General features: G+C 38.2%; 2 protein-coding genes across 4 annotated transcripts in view; both read right to left on the bottom strand.

Moving 5' to 3' along the window:
* Window positions 1–2,990: 2,990 nt before the first annotated feature.
* Window positions 2,991–6,677, bottom strand: LOC109113900 (putative LRR receptor-like serine/threonine-protein kinase At1g56140). Its single transcript, XM_088892247.1, has 10 exons — window positions 6,662–6,677; window positions 6,374–6,577; window positions 5,954–6,024; window positions 5,739–5,871; window positions 5,483–5,566; window positions 4,946–5,064; window positions 4,100–4,313; window positions 3,745–3,976; window positions 3,506–3,626; window positions 2,991–3,389 (listed from the first exon to the last, which is right to left on the bottom strand). Exons 1-10 carry the CDS (start codon window positions 6,675–6,677, stop codon window positions 2,991–2,993), a joined length of 1,593 nt encoding a protein of 530 aa, XP_088748373.1.
* Window positions 5,269–21,159, bottom strand: part of LOC104588289 (putative LRR receptor-like serine/threonine-protein kinase At1g56140) — a 71,329-nt gene continuing 55,438 nt past the window's right edge. For 2 of the 3 annotated variants that reach the window (XM_019196122.2, XM_088891764.1), the window contains 8 exons: window positions 13,524–13,734; window positions 13,181–13,412; window positions 12,908–13,058; window positions 12,354–12,805; window positions 12,066–12,219; window positions 6,223–6,577; window positions 5,739–5,871; window positions 5,269–5,566 (listed from right to left, as the gene is read on the bottom strand). In XM_019196122.2, coding sequence (XP_019051667.1) covers window positions 12,419–12,805; window positions 12,908–13,058; window positions 13,181–13,412; window positions 13,524–13,734 — 981 coding nt within the window. In that variant the 3' untranslated portion in view covers window positions 5,269–5,566; window positions 5,739–5,871; window positions 6,223–6,577; window positions 12,066–12,219; window positions 12,354–12,418. Of the gene's footprint in view, window positions 5,567–5,738; window positions 5,872–6,222; window positions 6,591–12,065; window positions 12,220–12,353; window positions 12,806–12,907; window positions 13,059–13,180; window positions 13,413–13,523; window positions 13,735–21,159 lie in introns of all 3 variants that reach the window. The other variant, XM_088891763.1, reaches the window with a different exon arrangement.

Below are 21,159 nucleotides of genomic sequence, written 5' to 3'. Positions count from 1 at the left end.
TAGCAATTTGTTAAAAAGGTACTAAACAAAGAAAAAACCCCTATGAAAGGTTACTAAGATTAAAATAAGAAAAATACTTTATAAGAAATAGGTTCTAAATGAAGGGCTGCTAATTTCGAAATGAAAAATCACTAATTTAAAAAAAAAAAAAAGATATGTTTAAAGGACACTTTCAAATGAAGAGGCACTTCAAAATGAAAGGATGCTAATTTAAATTTAAAGACATGTTTAAAGAAACTTTAACCGAAAGACACTTTAAATTGAAAAGTCATTTAGAATAAGAAAGGACACTTAGTGAGAAAATAAAGACAAAAATACCCCTACAAAACTTTTGAATCACATACACTAAAAATAAAAGAAATGCAACATGGGCAACCCTTTCCTAGTTCATTTAGGGGACAAGATTTGGCTCATGTTCATGACAAAGGTTTGTATATTGTTCAGAAGGAACTATACCTCAGTTCCAAATGTGAGGTACATGGGCATGATCTGAGTTTTTTTCATCAGTTTTGGATGATTACTATTAAAAATAGTAACTTATTAGATACACATGCTGGGATTGTGTTCGAGTAATGGCAAGAAGGTTGGCCCCTTTGAAGATAGAGGAGGTAGATTCTCATGTTTCAAAAAAGGGTGTATAAATCAACCACTTATGTATACCAGTTGCAAGCAGTTGGAAAGGAGACTTTTCATAGAGAGAGTTTATTTGGCACATATGACTTTGATGTTGATTTTGCTAAAGGAGTAACATGTAACATTTCTTACTACTCTGTCATGGGAAAAGAAATTTAGAGAGGATAGAGGTTGGGTTTTTCATCACTTTATGAGAACATTAGAGAGGATAGGAGTTGGGTTTTTCATCACTTTGGCTTTGGTACCAGAGGAATGACTAAGGATGTAAGTATGATTTTTCTGGTTTCTTTTTTGGTAAAATTAATTTCTGATCATATTAGTTATATAATTTGCAATGGTAATTAGTTAGTCAAGGGTTTTAAATTCTTTTGGCTTGTTATGATATTGTAACTTACAATTTCACCAGACTTTGAAGTTATTTTCACACTTAATGTACTCAAAGGAGGAGGTGCAAATAGCTAATTCAACTTGCTAGAGATGAGAAGTTGTTGGCAGAACGATGGGCTTAGATGCGAAGGCAACAGTAGAATTGATGCAGATCAATACTTCAGAATGATCCTCAGTCCAAACACAGGTGCACTGTTCAGTCCTACTAACTTAGCATGTTCTCCATATCATATTAGTCATGGTGGTTCTCCTCCCATATATTGTAATGACACATCCAACTTTCCATATGAGGCTAACCATAGTTACTGTGCAACTAACAATGCTAAACACCTTGAAGAGCCATACCAAATATGCAGCCCTTACGGCAATCCAATGCCACGGGATATTATTAAGATACCACCTCATCCAGTTTGGGAATCATATGGATTCTGGAAGAAGCAAGGAGATGAATGGATCAGTGATTTAAGGAAGTGGAAGCTTAGGGCTGGATAATTGGCCTTCACATTACCTTTCTATCAGGATCCAGGGACTGTGCTTATAGACAGATCTTGGGACTCTATTGGCATTGTTACAGAAGTTTATATGAACTATGAAGTCTTCAAATGGGCAGCTAGTCCATATGAACTATGAAGTCTTCAAATGGGTTTCCTATGGCCAGCCTGGTCTGCTTCTTCTGGATTGGTCTGGCTCCTTTTGATGGAGCCAGTCTTTATGGTCTAGATAAAAATAACGAAAGAAACAAATAAAAAAGAAATCAGATTAAGCTAGGCCTGATTCAATAGTTTATTATAGTGGCAATATAATTATATCTGTGCTCAGATTAGACCTGCTTTTCCCCTTTTTTCCTTTCATTTTCTTTACTAATTCCTTTTTGTTACTAATTTGCTTTACATAAGATTCTCTGTTTTCTCTCTTTCTTTACTTATGATGATTTGCTTGAATTTTCTGATCTAGGTGAACTTAAAATAATACTCTGTTTCCTTAGTATTTCTTCTTTGTAGTATATAGTTGGAAGAATGATTTATTAGAATGGAAAAAATGGACTTTCTTCAATTTATTTTTTGTATATATTCGGCCATTTCTGTGGTTTGTTAAGGGTGTGTAAATTACTAAGATCTCATTAGGAATCTATGTAATTTTACGGAGGAAACTTTCTTTTTTTCCAATACTCATGCATTGATGTTGAAGTTAAAATGTCCTTACAGTTCACATTGGAAGTAGTACATTTATTGTAAGCAAGACAGTAAGTAAAACATTGTTAGAGAGTAAAACCTATTCAATGACTCACTTAACAGCTTAAGCTTTTAGGTTGAATAGTTCTTTGAGATGGTATCAGATCCACTTTGACCAAGTGGCCTATTGTTCGATTCTAGTCACCCCATTATAATTAATTAAGTTTCAGCACAAGGTATGGGTGGACCTGTGCTGTCCACACTTCAAGCCCAATGGGCTTTCGTGTGAGGGGGCATGTTAGAAAATAAAACATATTCAAGGACCTTACTTCCTTTGAAATTAACCCCACTCAAGTATATTATGGTTCAGGTTGTCAATCCACTGGTGTGCTGTTAGTGAGTACTGTTGAAAATGAGAATGATCGGTTGTTAACATTGGACCTTAAGTAGCTACTAGGTAGAAGACACGTTGGATTCTTTTACTGGATAATAGGTTGGGCTCAGTGATGTTATTGAGGTTAAGGCAATGTCTGCAATGGCAAATGTTGAACTACTCGAAATGCTGAAGTACTGCATTTTAAATTCAGAAGTAAACCGATGCTGCCCTGTGATGGAATTCAATTTGACACTAAAAGGAAATAGGCTACTCAATATTTTCTGAAACATTAATAACAAATTTTTGTTTTTAGTTTTGAAACAACAAATAGGCTGCACAATGAAAGTACCTTCCTCTAGTAGGAAACTGCAAGAAAAACAAGACATTTATGATACATGTTTGGTTAACATGGAAGCCAATTGTCACCTTCCTTCTCCAATGATACTATGGAGCATTGGTTGAGAAACATCTTCGGTGGAAGTGTTTGGTTCATTCACCACGGTAGTATCTGATGATGTCTTGAATTGGCTGTCAATTGACTCTGACATTGACTTCCTCAAAGAATTCTCACTCAAAAAGCTACTGGTGATATCATTAAATTGCCAATCTGTTAAATAACTGGGTTTGGATGTGATGGTGCTCACTTCAATATCTCCTGAAAGCAAGGCCACAACGCATGACATGGAGGGGCACAGTGCATGTGAAGTCTGAGTGCATAACAGGGCTATTCCTGTAAGTCGATGAACTTCTCCTTCATCAAATTCACTTAATTTTGGATCAACAAGTTCAAGATCGTGGCTATTTTCATGTAGATTCCATACCTAAATGATCAAACAAAAATTGCAAACATTGGTAATGGATTAAAACAAACTTGAAAACTATAAATTTCATATTCCATTCATTCTTACCCATTCAAGAAGATAGATCTTATCTGGACCAAGCTGGAGTCAGAATTTGGCCGCCCACTAATGATCTCTAGAGTGACAACAACAAACCCAAACACATCAGCCTTCTCGGTTAGATGTCCACGCATAGCATACTCTGGTGCGAGAGAGCCACTTCACAGACAATAACCAAAACTGAGGTTACTTGGTTATATAGATTAAGTATCATAAATATAAATAGAAAGTAATTCAAGCTAGAAAATGATGCAAGTAAATGCTTTCAGATGATTACATTGTTCCTGCAACTCTGGTGCTAATGTGGGTCTTCTTGTCATCATAAAGCTTGGCCAAACCAAAATCTGAAATTTTGGGATTTAACTCAGCATCAAGTAGAATATTACTAGCCTTGACATCTCTGTGTACAATCCTAGGTCTTGACTCTTCATGAAGATAAGCTAGCCCTCTTGCAATTCCCAAGCATATCTCATAGCGAGTTGGCCAATCAAGATTCAAACAAGTCTTCCCTGAAAACCAGTGGGACCATTTGGGATATACATGATCTTTATAGCACCTAATGTATTCCATATATATGAATAAATTTATGGAGTTTCAAGGTGAGAGAACAAAATTCTTGAAAAGGTTTATACCAAAGAGGGCTTGATCAAGGCTTTTGTTTTCAAGGTACTCGTAGACCAAGAGACGCTTCCCTCCTTCAATGCAGCATCCATATAATCTGACAAGGTTGCGTTGTTGGACTGCAGATATGGTAGCAATCTCTGTTACAAATTGATTTCTTCCTTGATGGGATGCCACTGAGAGTTGTTGCTTCACAGCCACTACCCTCCCATCAAGAAGGGTACCCTGTAGAAACCATGCAATTCAATTTGAACTCTTTGTCAGTATATATGTATACAAACAGGAAGAATTTGGTTGAAAAAATATACTAAACTACATTTTTTTTTGGTAATTGTATTTAAAGAACATGAAACCAAGATCCTTTATGTGGGTATGTATTTACTTATGTGCATGCATTCATATACATACAGACTATGACAGAGAAACCTTCAAAGACACACTCATAGATACAAATATTCACAATATATGTATAACAAACAACTAGAAATTGTGTGAATGTTATTCATGCATAGATACTAAAACCACTTAACTCCCCTCTTTATGTTTGTATACTTATGTATTTATGTAAACATATGTATTCATGCATATCTGCATGATAGATAAGGTGTACAATAATGCTCTTTTCATGCCACCTATTAAAATCCAATGCATTCTAATGTCAAACAATAATTCCATGTCCTGTTCTATAGTAAGAAATGAGCCAAAAATTTCCATGGAAGCTCACTTATTTTTCCTAATGTTACGATCATCATACTAACCCTGAGCTTTGAGCTTTAAAGGAGAAATTAAGTCTTTTAACTATGATGTTATGTTATTCTGTAGCTAATTATAAGATTGGTAGATGAAATGCAACTTACCTTGTAAACTGGCCCAAAGCCCCCCTCTCCTAGCTTATTTTTCGGATGGAAGTCTTTTGTAGCATTTTTCAGCTCAGCATAACTGAATGTGTTTGATCTGGGACCTATTCCCATAAACACTGCAAATAAACACAAAAATGTGGATTATAACTTTAATCAGGGGCTCTTGAAACCAAATAGATATAACCTACTATATGTAGGATCAATGGCCTGCTCTAGGTTGCAGCTTATCGAGCATCAAAATTGAGAAAATTTAGTTTAGTTTGTCTTTCAGCATTTATACTTAAATCTAACTGAGTTAGACAACATCACAGCCAGAGAGATATTTTTTTTTATCTTATTATTACTTGGGTATCACCTGAGGAGTGGGTCAAAAAATTAAAAAAGGAAAAGAAAAAAACAAAAAGAAACCACCATTACCAATTTACCAGTTAACCAATGTTAAAATTAAAATATTTTACCATCTTCATCCTCATTGGCATCTTTTCCTTTTTAAGTAAAAAACTATAACTGCCAGTAGGCTTGCAGCTGCAACACCAACTACTAGTCCAACAATCAATCCTGTCTTTCCCTTACTTCCTGTGGTTGTTGGTGGAAGGCCACTTACATTTGGTGTGAAGTCTGTCCAAGAAATCCATAATCATTAATTTAGAGAAAATAAAAGAATACTTGATTCTTTACATCCATTCATTGAAATAGATTCATCCATCAATTCCTAATATATTATCTGATGTTACAGCCAGGGCAGAGATAGATGGTCCATAGTAACCTTGTTCAGGTATGGAACAAGTACCTTTTCCAGCCCAGAAAAGATGAATTTCAAGAAAATTCTCAGACACATTTGCCTTAAAGTCTTTTTGAACAGCAAAAGTCGAGGCTCCGCCTGTCTCCTTCCTTATATCCAAGCCTTTTAATTCTCGATTCCCCTAAAAAATTAAAAAAATAGTTTCAACAACCAAGAAAATCTCTTAGCTCATAGCATCAAGTATATATACAAACTAAAAGAACATGCACATCAACAAACTGGCTTTTTGGTTTACTTCTGGTATTCTGTAAGATAAATTTGAGAAATTCAATGACTGAAATGAGCTCAAGATCCAAAAATAATAATTATAGATTCTACTCTGGCCATTTCTTTTAGTAAATCATTTGGGTTGTGGACAAAAAACCTCAATAAGCTTTATTGTTTATACTCTAATAAATTAGAAATGAGTTGGAATAACAATGAGGATTCCTGAAATTTAGGACATAAACCCACTATTATGTAATATGTATACCCGTATTTAAATGTCGAAAACACGCCTGCCAAGATTTTTCCAATGATCTGGGCTTGCATCAATGATTCCTGTCTCTGCAAACCTAGGCCATAGTATCTTAGTGATCCTGGAGTTAGCCTTGATGTTTGGAAGAACTCAGTGGTTAAAATACCTGCACCTGAAATTTGTGATAAGGTGTTTTGGAAATAGCTTGGGGTCTTTCTATCATTGAACAGTCCAACATTGCTAACTCCCCATTTTTGGGTATCTGTTACATAATATGATGCTGGTCCCAGAGTTTCATTTTCTCTATCAAAAAGTCGGCCAGAAGTAGATGCCATGGCTAGACCACCATACTTGATTGAAAAGTTTGCATCTGTGAAAATAAGCTGTCAATGTTAAAATTAGTTCCAATATAGTGCATAAGCATAATTATGAATTGACTAGATATAGGTCAGACCTATATTGCACTCCATCTACATCACTAATGCTGAATGCTCATGAAATCAGATGTTCAAGGAAGAATCAAATGAATTGCTTGGAAGGGCTTTTACTTGACTAGTAAGTGGGCATGCGCTTTGCATGTGACAATTTTTTTTTTTTTGATAATGATGATGATAGTAAATAATATGTTATCAAAATTTTCTACAATTATTTTATATTTTTTTGTTTATAAAAATTATTCTTATTTCTTATACTTATTTTTGTTTAATATGATGAATATACAGTACAGGGAAAATCTATGATACTGAAAGACATGGTACCGGAAGAACTTTGACAAATCAAAGCCCACCCATAAATTTTGATAAATACCATCTGATTGGTTAACATGTTTATGATACTGATTGATTGGTAAGAATATTTTCAGATTTGATGTCTTTCCGGTATCATAGTAGAATCCTGTACAATATTCAAGATGTGCCTAATTGTTTTCTACCATTTTTTGTATTTTTAATACTTTTATCTGTTTTCATATTTTTTTGGTTTTTTAATTTAATTGTGACATCAGATGTTGACACATTTGACCCAAATGGTTAAATTGTTGACTCACCACCAAACAAAAAGCAACTCCATTTTTGTGTTGAGTTTAAAGTTGTATTTTATTTATAGCATCAATAAAAAGTTAAAAACAATTCTTAGTTATCATGTCTAGTTTTTCATATGATTAATTAATATGAAATATTAGAGATGTGTCCAAATGATTTTTTACAGAGTTTCTAACTTTTTCATATTTTTATGTTTTTTAATTTTTATTATTTAATTATATCGAAGGACAACACATATAACCCAAGTGGTTGAATTGTTGACCCATCACCAGGAAAACAATTTCATTTTTGAGTTGGTTTGAAATTTTATATTTTATTTTCAACTTCCATAAAAACAACTTCCATTTATCACACTTATTCTTATTTGATATATGTAGTTCTTACAACTGGAATGATGCAGTTCTTACAGGTTGTTTCTTAATTAACCGTATGCCATAATCACTTCTTGGTGGAGTTTTTCCCTTCTTGTTTCCATCTACTCCACCCTTCTCACTTTCTCCCCTTGTGTTTGGTTGTGCCTTCTTTGTTCACCAATTAGGGTCCAAAATGGATAAGCTTGACACCAAAGCCTTACAGTGTATCTTCTTAGGATATTCTCATACTCAGAAAGGTCACAAGTGCTATCATCCACAGCTTTCTAAGTCATTTGTACTCCCCGATATGACATGTTTTGAGACTATGCCTTTCTTTTCTCCTATTGGGTCCTCTTCCATGTCTTCTTTCCTTAACTCTCCTTATTGCCTCAACAGATGTTGTTAGCCTCATATTTAGCCAAAATGATGCAAGAGAAGTATACACCTCCTAAGAGTGTGAGTCACAAAGGGCATCAAGGAACTGATTATCCAACTCATTCATAAAAAAAAAAAAAATTGATTATCCCACTTTAGCTCCTGCTTTGCCACCATCGCCGCCACCATTGACTAGTCCATCTGACCTTGATCTTCCCATCACACTCCATAAAAGTAAACATGCATGTATTGATCACCCTATATCTTGTTATGTATCATTTGCACATCTATCTCCTGCTAATGAGATTCCTATCTTTGTTGTCTTCTATTTCTATCCCTCATTCTCTCAAGGAAGCTCTTATTTCTCCTAACTTGAAGAAGGCGATGGTAATGTGGATTTATACTGTGAAACCTCGTCCTGATGGTAAAGTGGATTGGTACAAAGCTTGACTAGTTGCTAAATGTTGCACTTAGTTATATGAAGTAAATTATACCTTCTCCCTAGTGGCCAAGATGGACCCCATTTGTGTCATTATCTCCCTAGTTGCTCATTTTGATTGGGCATTGTTTTAACTTAATGTCAAGAATGCATTCCTCCATGGTGACCTTAAGAAGGTGTATATGGAGCAACCTCCAAGGTGTCACTTAAGGGGAGGAAGGTAAAATGTATCAGCTCAAGAAAGCTATTTATGGGTTAAAACAGTAACTATGAGCTTGGTTTGGTAGATTTAGCAGTGTGGGAAACATTAGGCTTAAAGTAGTGTAGTGTGGGCCATTTAATGTTTAGCAGAGAAACCAACCAGGAAAATCCTCTTGGCAATTTATATTGATGATATAATCATTATAGGCAGTAATGGTGGGGAAATTAAGGAATTTAAGCAGCTTCTACATCAACAATTTTAGACCAAGGATTTGGAACACTTGAAATATTTCTTGGGTATTGAAGTTGCTAGATCCAAATATGGAATCTCCCTTTCCCAACATATGTTATAGACTTATTAAAGGACACATGATTACTAGGAGTTAAACCAGTTGACACTCCTATTGATCCAAATGTAAAGATTTCAGATGGTGAGGGGAGCCCTTGGAAGATCCAAGGAGGTATAGGAGACTAGTTGGCAAGCTCATTTACTTCACCATTATAAGACCAGGCATTCCATTTAGAGTGGATGTGCATAGTCAAATCATAAAAAATCCCAAAACCAACCACTAAGAAGCAGCTATAAGGGTATTGAGGTAATGTGAAAGGTGCTCCTGGTCGAGGGTTGTTATATAAGAAGGGAGCTGAGTTGTCCCAAGAAGGGTATTCAGATGTGGACCCGGCAGGGTCCAACATAGATAAGAGGTCCACCACAAGCTACTGCACCTTTCTTGGGACTAATTTAATTTCCTGGAAAAGCAAGAAGCAAAATATTGTTGCTAGAAATAGTACAGAAGCAGAGTATATAACTATGGCTCATACTACTTGAGTTGGTGTGGTTGAAGCACTTGTTATAGGAAATTGGGATAGATATACCCTCCTCTCCTATGAAATTGCTTTGTGATAATAAGCTGCCATCCACATATCCACTAAACCTAGTATTCCATGAGAGGACCAAATACATAGAAGTGGATTATCATTTTTTGAGAAAAAAAAAAGATGGCAAGTGGAGAAGTTGTTACACCCTATGTGAAATTAGAAATCAATTAGTCGACCTTTTCACCAAAGGTGTAAATCGTGTAAGAATGAATTCTATTTGTAACAAGTTGGAACTTTATGATATTTATGTTCCAACTTGAGGGGGAGTGTTGAAGTGTATTTATCTTTTCTATTTATGATCAGCAAGGGTATAGTTAGGATTTCATATTATGTTAGTTTTCTCTCCTTTCTTAGTTAGGGGTGAAGTTGTCATTGGTTATTTATTAGTAAATCAAAAAAAGTGGGCAGTAGATCGAGAGACTTAGAGAGATGAACTGACTCTCAATCTTTATTGCTTTCATCCCTAGTTCTCATATCTCTCTCTCCTCTTTCTCTTTCAAGCAGAGACTTCTAGGGAAAATTTCTACTGGTTTTCCCTCTTATTTTATTCTATTTTTATTTAATTTCAAGAGGATTCAATATAACCATTAAATCAATTGGAACCACACTATCTCTTGAAAACTTGAACCTTCTTCTTTAACAAATCTCATAACCACCCATTCCCACTTATCTTTCCTTTCCTATTCTCACACTTTTCCATGCATGAAACTTTCTACACATCATATCTTTGCTCCCCCTCAAAGCCTCCACTTTGAACAAGCCTTGACTACACCCTCTTTTACCAATTGTTTCCACTACAACGAGACCTTATTTTTTAAACTACTTGACAAAAGACAATGATAGAACAAATCATTTGTCTACCATCACTCAACAGACATCAGCCCTAATGTGACCAATTGCATTGCATTTTTACACATACTAACGCATACAGTTGGTAAAGGTAAAGCCCCACTACAAATTGAACCATTCCCCCCTCAACAATTGTCAAGGGTCAAATGCTTCCATGTTGCCCTTGCACTCTTTGACAGGTCCCACGCTCTTCGAGGACCTTATGTCTTCTGCAAGGCAAGAAACTGACTCGAGAGTTGAGACCCTTGACTTCCTTGTCAAAACAGCTTCCTTAGTGGGGAAGTTCTCAAAAAATTTGATATGCTCCACTTGTGAAACTCCACATGACAGAGCTCTTGCCACATAATCATCTTCCACCTTGAGCCACTCCTTCCAAACCTACAACTACAACAAAGACAAAATCCAAACTTTGTAGCAGATCCTATCATGCATTACCTCAACCACCCAAGGGATCCTCTCCGGTCTATCTCCTACCACTTTATGGAGGCAAACTGAAGATTGCTCAAAATCAAATTTCCTAGTTTGTTCTGATAAAACCTACACACGTCTCCTCAATCATCCTAAAGATATTCTCCATCCAAAGGTTGAAGGGAAGACCAACCAAGCCAACTTCAATGAGCAGAGGAGAGATGAAAACCAAAACCCTATCCACCTCAAAGAGGTTTAAACTCATTTCGCTTTTTAGTTCTCATAAAGGCTTTTCCATGTCCTTTCAACCAATAGAAACTGTTCCTCTTGACACCACCATTGTTGCACTCCAATCTTCAGAGCATTGGTCTGCCACAACTTTTGGCATGGAATTACTTGTGATGCATGCCATGTTATCCTTCTATCACAGCCTCTCCTTCAGGCCTAAAGACACTGCATTTCTGTTTACTTGAACTTTCATCTCTAGAAATAACCAAAGCATTTCCAAAAACCTTCACCCAGAAGACCTCCAACCTTCAGGGATGCAAATGGTTCATGGTCTAGAACTCTATCCAAGTTCCATAGCACTTAGATATCATCCCCTTCTGTTCACCTTCAACTCTGCAACGAATCTCCTCTTGTTCTCTTTCAAGTTCTTTTATCCACTCCCTGCCTCCCTGGCTCTGTAAAAATACACTGTCCCATCAACTGATCAACACAATCCTTGAACCATTCTATTGCTATCTTGTCCAGGAAAATATAAGTCCTCCTGTCCTCCAGAATCTTCAACAGATAACTACTGTAACCAAGACTACCAAAGAAGAATACTTTAGCCTCTATTCTAAATGAGCTTCTCCATCACTGTGAAGTACCCTTAGGAAATTTATGCTATGACATCAAACAGAATTGATTGGGGGAACAAGATTCATGCAGCTGACCCCATCACTGATGATGATACTTGAATAAAAAGAAACAAAAAAGGTTTGTTTTCTGATGTGATTTCAGAGAGAAAAGAGAAGAAAGATCAACCCAGAACCAAAGAGAAGAGAGAGAAGGGGTGCAGTTAGTTATGTCTGGCCTTCCCACTAATTCTTAATTATACTTGTAACCTAAACAATAGGTAGAATTCCTCTAATACCCCTAATAACTTCATAAGAAAACAAAACAAATAAATATGGCCTAACTACCAATAACTGCCATGAAATAACATAAGGAAATTAGCAAAAATAAAGTGTGGGACAAAACACTAACAACTATCTCTACAATGATAATGATGAAACATTGAAGCATTGATCTAGCTATTCATACTCAAACCTTATCCTGAACAAATGAGATCGCTACATGTATTCTTCCACCATTCTACTCTGTTGAGTACTGTATCCATTGTTAAATTACAGATCTTGAATCACCTCTCACTACTTAAACAATTTCGTTTTTGGTCTACCCCTAGCTTTATAGACCTGTGGACCTGAAATATATATCAAATTTAACATTTTAAGTTCCAAGAACTGGAAAACATAATCTGACTTTTAATCCAAGAAATAAAGTTACTAATTTCAAATACTTTCTTCCAAAAGAATTACTAATGTGCAAGAGAAGTACCTTAGTAGAAAACTGCTAGAAAATTGATATTTATGACAAATATCAGATAACATGGAAACCAATTATCAATTTCCTTCTCCAATAATACTATGGATCATTGGTTGAGAATCATCATTTTGCCTGGAGGGGCTTGGTTCATCCACCATGCTTGAATCTGATGACATCTTGAATTGATCATTAGTTGATTTTGGCATCGAGTTACTCACAGAGCTACTGGTGATGTCATTGTACTGCCATTCTGTTAAATAACTAGGCCTGGATGTAACGTTGCTAATTTCAGTATCTCCTGAAAGCATGGCCACAACACGTGACATGGAGGGCCGAAATGCCGGTGATGTCTGAGTGCATAAAAGAGCTACTCCTATAAGTCGACGGGCTTCTTCTTCATCAAACTCACTCAATTTTTTATCAACAAGTTCAAGTTCACAGTTGTTTTCATGTAGATTCCATGCCTAAACGATCAAACAAAAATGACAAACATTGGAGGACATAATGTCAATATAAAAGACACGAGTTCCCAAAACAATAAATTTCATCTTTTATTTATTTCATACCCATTCAAGGAGATATATCTTCTCTCGATCCAAACTAGGGTCAGAATTTGGCCGCCCACTAAAGATCTCTAGAGTGACAACTCCAAATCCAAACACATCAGCCTTCTCAGTTAGATGCCCACGCATAGCATATTCTGGTGCGAGATAGCCACTTCACATACATTAACCAAAGCTGAGGTTAACTGGTTATATATATTTCTAATGATACATACAAATAAAGAGTCAACAACTAAGACAGAAAAATGATGCAAGTAAATGATTTCAGGTAATTACATTGTCCCTGCAACTCGGGTGCTAATGTGGGTCTTCTTGTCATCATACAGCTTGGCCAAACCAAAATCTGAAATCTTGGGATGTAAATCAGCATCAAGAAGAATATTACTAGCCTTAACATCTCTGTGTACAAACCTAGGTCTTGACTCTTCATGAAGATAAGCTAGCCCTCTTGCTGTTCCCAAGCATATCTTATAACGGGTTGGCCAATCAAGATGTAAAGTGGTATTCCCTGAAAACCAGTGGCACCATTTGGGTATACATGATTCTTATAGCTTCTACTGTATTCCATATACTAGAGTTGCAGTAAGGTGAAAGAACAAAGTTCTTAACAGGTTCATACCAAAGAGTGCTTGATCAAGGCTCTTGTTTTCAAGATACTCATAGACTAAGAGGCGCTTTTCTCCTTCAATGCAGCATCCATATAATTTCACAAGATTACGCTGTTGAATTGCAGATATGGTAGCAATCTCTGTTACAAACTGACTTTTTCCTTGTTGGGATGCCACAGAGAGTTGCTTCACAGCCACTACCCTCCCATCCGAAAGTGTACCCTGTAGAAACCATATATCTATAATAAACAAGCAGAAATTGTATGTTTGTGATTGTATGCATGCATGAATACTAAAATTACATAGATTTTTCTCTATATATAAGTGTATGGATATTCAAATATGTAAATTTACAAAACTCACACTTATGTGCATACAAATATATCTTTATATACATGTACAATGTGAGAGAAAGATTGTCAAAGACACACACATCAATACAAATATACAGCGGGTGATAGGATGCTGTTTTCATGTCACCTAGTGAAAATCCCTCATATTATAATGTTAGTGATGAATGGAGTTTTGCATTAAAAGGATAAAGGAAAACAAAAGGTAAAGGAGAGTAACCATACAGAGATAGGAATATTTTTCAGTATATATCAATGTTTTAAAAGGTGTGAGAGGTGTATGCCTGGAGGCACCCTCAAAACACCCTGAGGCGCATGATGGAAGTGTTTATGCTTCTGAGGCATGCACCACAGGTGCCAGAGATGTGCACCTCAAACACCTCTTACATGAGGCACACCAGAGGTGTGTGCCTCTCAAAGAAAGAAAAGAAAAGAAAAGAAAAGAAAAGAAAAGAAAAAGAAAAAGAAAGGAAAGGAAAGGAAGTCTGGGCTGAGGGGCTTCACCCCCTAGACCCCCTCAACACCCTTTTGAGGAGGCTCACACCTTGTGCTCAAGAGGCTTACACCTTTTCACCTCACGTCTCCAGGCAGTAGAGTGCCTTACGTCACGCCTTTGCGATTTATAATTTATTATAATTATAATTTATAATTAAATTGAAATGGATAAAAATATAGATAGAATTTGTCCATTCCACTCTGTAGAGAACACTGATGTGGGCCCCACAGCTACGGTCCCACTGTGTTCGTAGGGTACAAGGTGTTCTAGTCTTCCTAGGGTTAGCTATTGGTCATTTAATTGTTTCAGTTGTTATTTATTTCAGTCTTATTTTGCTCTATTTGTTATGTAAAGACTAAGGGCAGATCTGTCCTTTCCATGTAATGAGCATAACCTATAAATATTAATTAAAGTGGCGGCGGCAGAACATTAAGCTTCTGCTCCTCCTTTTCAACTCTTGTGTTCTACTGCTTCTCCTCCCTCTTCCTCCTCTTTTCTCTTTACCTTTCTTCTTATTTTCGAACCTGAAATCCATTAGGGTTCAAGACTGATAATAGTCCTGAACTTCTACTTGGTATCAAAGCTAGGGTTTCTCATGTGAGTCTAGTCCAGCCGACCACATGAGAACCATCTAAGGCTGGAAGCTGAGAAAGTAGAGTTCGTTGACTGGTTCTTGGAGATCTCCAGAGGATTAGCAGCGGTTTGAAGAATTGCCACAGTTGCAGCGAGTTGGTGATCAGGAAGAATCAGAGAAGGCTAGGGTTCGGGTAACCTTGGAAGGCAGCGAACAACATCCTATTGTAAGTTTTTTATTTTCTGAGAGAAGAGAGAAGATAGGTTGGACCTATCTAGCAAGGGCGGCCAAACCACTCTAGGGTTTTATCTTTCTATTCTCTAGGGTTTTGTCTTAATCCTGCAGCAAACCCTAGTACTGGACTGAACCTTGTGATCTAATACTGCGGCAAACCCTAATAGTTCTCTCCTCAACATTGATCAGTTTTAGGGTTTCATATTAACCCTACTACAAGCCTTATTCGTACGGTACTGTCTGGAGTGTATGGCTGAGAATTTGCTTTTAGGACTGATTAAAACCCCAATTCGGCTTCAGCATATCAGATTGTTCTTCAAACTGTTCTTCAGTTTTCTTTTGGGGTTTCAAACTCTTCTAAGGGGGTGAAAACAGTTCGGACTGTTGCTGTTGTGTGTGGTTATTGATTTCAAATCAGTTTTATACCTGTTTCATGTACATCTACTGTGAGTACAGATTGGTTCTATACTGATTTTGTGATTGTGGTTGATAGTCCAGTGCTGTTTTTGACTGTAGTAACCCTAATTTTGAGACTTCTGGTTCTTGACCGAAATGGAGTTTAAGAATCAGGCAGAAGGCAGCTTTGGGAACATCAGTTATGGTAGTGTTTCTGAGATGGGTGGTCAGATTACAATCGTAAATTCAGGTACTCGAGCTTCAGCCTACCATGCCTCAGCTCCAGGTACTACTGAACCTTGTTGGGTAATAGATTCAGGTGCATCCGACCACATGACTAGCTTGCCTTCACTGTTTACCACTTACCATTTGTCTTCTAGTAGGGATAAAGTATCTATTGCTGATGGCTCCCTGGTTCCTATTTCTGGGAAGGGTGACATCAAGCTATCAGATACGATCTCCTTGTCTTCTGTCTTACATGTTCCTAAGCTTGATGCTAACCTTCTTTCAGTCAGTAGTATTACCAAACACATGAACTGCTCAGTAACTTTCTTCCCTGACCGGTGTGTTTTTCAGGACCTGGAGATGAAGAAGGTGATTGGGATTGGCCGTGAGACGAATGGGATCTATCTGCTCGGGGAGAGTTCTCATCGGGAAGAGTCAGTGGATAAGAGGTCACTTGTTTCCCAGAGTGTGAGTTCGGTTATGCTTTGGCATAACCAATTGGGTCATTTGTCTTTTCGGTCCTTAAAGAGTCTGTTGAGTTGTCCCAGTTGCAATGTGAAAGCTGTGAGTTTGCTAAACATTGTAGAAACTCTTATTCATTGAGTAATAAAAGGAGTAATCGTCCTTTTGATCTTGTGCATACGGATGTTTGGGGGCCATATCACATCCCTTCTATGGGTGGGTATAGATATTTTTTGTTATTTGTTGATGACCATACTCGTTTTTCTTGGGTTTATCTTATGCATTCACGAGATGAGGTTCCCACCCTGACCCAAAACTTTCACCAAATGATCCTAACCCAGTTTGATGCCAAGATCAAAGTTCTTAGATCTGATAATGCAAAGGAATACTTTGCTAAACCATTGGCATCTTACCTTCTTAATCATGGGGTTATCCATCAGAGCTCTTGCCCTCATACACCTCAGCAGAATGGGGTTGCAGAAAGGAAGAATAGGCACATCTTGGAGGTGGCTAGAAGTCTTATGTTTACCTCCAATGTCCCTATTCGCTTCTGGGGTGATGCTATCCTCACGGCGGTATATCTTTTTAATCGGATTCCTTCCCGGGTTCTTGATATGAGATCTCCTTTTTCCCTTCTATACCCACATGAGGAGTTGTTTTCTATTCCCCTTAAAACATTCGGTTGTACCTGCTTTGTTCAGCTTCAGGGACCCCATCACTCCAAATTCGAACCCAAGGCCTCCAAATGCATTTTTCTTGGTTTTGCACAAATTCAAAAGGGTTATTGCTGCTATGATCCTGTCTCAGGGAGGAGGTTTGTCTCCATGGATGTCACTTTCTTTGAGGAGACACCCTATTGTCCTCGGGTTTCTCCTCAGGGGGAGAGCAGTGAGAGTAGGGGTTTGAGTCCTTGTCTTCAGGGGGAGAGCAGTGAGAGGTGGGTAGTTCCTTTACCTATTCCATTGGGTGATGAGAGCTGCAATGGTGAGGGCGGTCAAAGGGATCAGGAGTTGAGGGGGAGCTGCAATGGTGAGGGTGGTCAAAGGGATCAGGAGTTGAGGGTCTATCACAGGCGGTGCAGGCAGGTTGATCCCGATCATCAGCAGTCCAGGCCAGCTCCAATCTCATCTGCACTCCAGGTCCAGGTATTACAATCCCAGGGCCCACAGAGACTTCCTATATTGTTGCCATTTTACCTCCTATAGATGACCTTGACCTTCCGATTGCAGTCCGTAAAGGGAAACGACATTGTACCACATCTACAGCCCACCGTATTTCCCGTTTTTTATCCTATGATCGCCTATCTCCTACCTACAGGTCCTACCTTAGTTCCATTTCCGATGTCCCTATTCCAAGAACAGTGCAAGAGGCCCTATCTGTCCCGGAATGGAAAGATGCAATGCAGGTTGAGATGGATGCCCTGTTGAAAAATAACAACTGGGAGGTAGTTGATATGCCCAAAGGAAAGAAACCAATTGGATGCAGATGGGTATTTACTGTGAAGCATAATGCAGACGGATCCATTGAGAGGTATAAAGCTCGGTTAGTTGCAAGAGGGTTTATACAGACTTATGGCATTGATTATTTGGAGACCTTTGCCCCGGTAGCCAAGATGACCACCATTCGAGTCCTATTATCCCCTAAAGCAAGCTACACTTGGCCTTTGTACCAAATGGATGTTAAAAATGCCTTCCTGAATGGGGACTTGCAAGAAGAGGTTTACATGCAGTTGCCTCCTGGATTCTATAATACAGAGGCAGGTAAGAAGGTTTGTCGGCTCAATAAGGCATTGTATGGATTGAAGCAGTCACCTAGAGCTTGGTTCGACAAATTCAGACTAGCCCTTGGGAAGTTCGGTTATGTATAGGCCCAGTCAGATCATACATTGTTCATCAAGAGGGTGGAGTCCTCACTGACACTACTTGCAGTATATGTTGATGATATTGTGGTGACAGGAAATGACAGCCATGAGATTGAGTCCCTCAAACAGCTCCTTCATCAAGAGTTTGAGGTGAAATATCTGGGTACACTTCGGTATTTTTTGGGTATTGAGGTTGCTAGATCTAAACAGGGGATCTTTGTCTCTCAGAGGAAATATGTTCTAGATCTGTTGGCTGAAACTGGAAAGCTGGGTGTCAAACCTGCAGATACACCCATTGAACAAACCACAGGATTAGTGCAGAGAGTGGGGAGCTGCTTGAAGACAAAGTTATGTTCCAGCAGTTAGTGGGAAAGTTCCTATATCTATGTCTCACTCGGCCAAATATCAGTTATGTAATTAGTGTTGTCAGTCAGTACATGCATTCTCCTAGAACCACGCACCTTCTAGCAGCAGAAAGAATACTAGCATACTTGAAGAGATGCCCGGGAAGAGGTATACTGTTCAAGAACAATGACCACATGAAGGTGGAAGTCTATACGGATGCCGATTGGGCTGGGAGTGTTGATGACAAAAGGTCTACCTCTGGATATTGTGCTCTTGTGGGAGGTAACCTGGTCTCTTGGAGGAGTAAGAAACAGAGTGTTGTCTCCCGATCTAGTGCTGAAGCTGAGTACAGGTCAATGGCTAATGGAGTGGCTGAAATTCTTTGGCTGAGATCACTACTTGAGGAGTTGGGTATTGAGTATGAGAAGCCCCTGATGTTGTATTGTGATAATCAAGCGGCTATTGATATAGCACACAACCCGGTGCAGCATGACAGAACTAAACATATTGAAGTTGATCGACACTTTGTACGAGAGAGGGTCTCATCACAAGAAGTGTGTCTCCCATACATCACCTCCAACATGCAGCTAGCAGATATCCTCACCAAAGCTGTACCACGTAAGAAGCTAGAGGCGGATCTATCCAAGTTGGGAATGATAAACATTTATTCCCAACTTGAGGGGGAGTGTAGAGAACACTGATGTGGGCCCCACAGCTACGGTCCCACTGTGTTCGTAGGGTACAAGGTGTTCTAGTCTTCCTAGGGTTAGCTATTGGTCATTTAATTGTTTCAGTTGTTATTTATTTCAGTCTTATTTTGCTCTATTTGTTATGTAAAGACTAAGGGCAGATCTGTCCTTTCCATGTAATGAGCATAACCTATAAATATTAATTAAAGTGGCGGCGGCAGAACATTAAGCTTCTGCTCCTCCTTTTCAACTCTTGTGTTCTACTGCTTCTCCTCCCTCTTCCTCCTCTTTTCTCTTTACCTTTCTTCTTATTTTCGAACCTGAAATCCATTAAGGTTCAAGACTGATAACAGTCCTGAACTTTTACTCACTCTAGCTGAGAAACGACATTTCTTCTTTTCCTTCCATTTGCTACCAAGTGGAAAAAGCTTGTGTACCATCATCCTCCCTTAACCAATGGCATCTTCATCTCCATTTAAGGCACTTTTTCATCATTCATCCAACTTATCCATGCTTCATGTTTTCAATTGTGTATGCTTTGTTCATCTTCCCACTCATGAACGCACAAAACTAACTGCACAATCAACTATGTGCGCATTCATGGGTTATAGCCTAGAACATAAGGGATTCCTCTATTATGATCCCAAAGTCCGTCATCTTCGCAATTCCCATAATGTCATTTTTTTAAAATATTTCTTTCTTTGAGCATGTTGTTAAGCTACTTGCACCACCCATCTCTGTTTTGCATCATTTTGGTTCTATAGATTATCCTCTTCCTCTTAGTCATCAACAGTTGTAGGCTTATTACAAGAGGCATCCAGTTCCTTCCATGCCTATGTCAACACCCGATTTTTGCTTGGTCCGCTGCCTGAGCTCCCGATTCCCCCCAAACACCCGATTAGACCATTCTGGTCTTTCTAAAACACCAAAAAACCCCAAGAACCCGGATTTCAGCCTAAAAGCCCCCGATCCACCATTAAATCTGTAGAGAGGATGGGCCGAATGGCCCATAGACTGCTTTCTTATTCTTTTGTTTATGTTTTATGTTGTAATGGGCCTCAAAATGGGCCATACTTATGTTATGATTATTTAAACTTAACAGCCCAGTTAAGGGTCTCTCTGTAATTACAGTAAATTAAGTTTAATGAAAAGGATTAGCGTGTAAGAGAGGATTACATTCGAAAATCCTTCTGAGAACCCTACTGCTGCCACCTTCTTCCTCTTCTCTCTCCTTGATTCTCTGTTTTTGCTGTTCTCTATCACTTTTTTGCACTTTTTTAATCAGTCCGTTTATTTCAAAAGGTTGTTTTTCTTCTTGGTATCAAAGCAGGCCCAGTGTATATGGAGAACTGAATCGAATGATTAGTTAAAATTTTTTCTTCAACCCAGTTGTTAGTGGCTTTTTGGAGAGAAGAAGGTTGTCTTTGTCATCCTTCCGACAGTCTCTGGTGTTCTGCCCAAAACCCTAATTAACTGGAGAATTCTACTTGCGGGCCCCATAGGGAGTTTGACCTTGGCGCTCAGTGGTTAAAAGGCTCCTTGTTCTTCATCTTGAACAAGGAGCGGCTAGATTTTTTTTCTATTTCTCCTGGGTTCCGAGTGTGACGCAGTTAACAGGTACGATTACATAGGGGGTAATCGTACCTGTTGAGTCTCTACTGGCTGTGACAACATTTAAGCTAGATGGAACCAACTATCTGGCATGGTCACAATCAGTAAAGATTCATGTTTGCAACAGAGGCAAGTGGGGGTATATCTCCAAGAGCAAGAAAGCTCCTACGAAAGATGATCCATCCTATGAAAAATGGATGCAAGAAAATTATACTGTCATTGGATGGTTAGTAAATTCTATGCAGCCCCAAATCAGTCAACACTTCTTATGAATGAATTCAGCAAAGGAAATTTGGGATAGTGTTGCTAAAACTTATCCTCAGAAACTAAATGTGGCCAAGGCATATAAGCTGAGAGGTGATGTGAATAATTTTAAGGCAGGGAGAGAGACCTTTAGCTGTTTA

Source organism: Nelumbo nucifera, chromosome 7 (assembly GCF_055504915.1).
Source record: "Nelumbo nucifera cultivar China Antique chromosome 7, China Antique-T2T, whole genome shotgun sequence".
Taxonomy (NCBI): Eukaryota; Viridiplantae; Streptophyta; class Magnoliopsida; order Proteales; family Nelumbonaceae; genus Nelumbo; species Nelumbo nucifera.
The sequence above is the reverse complement of the archived record's forward strand: the minus strand, read 5'-3'. Positions and strand labels throughout refer to the sequence as shown.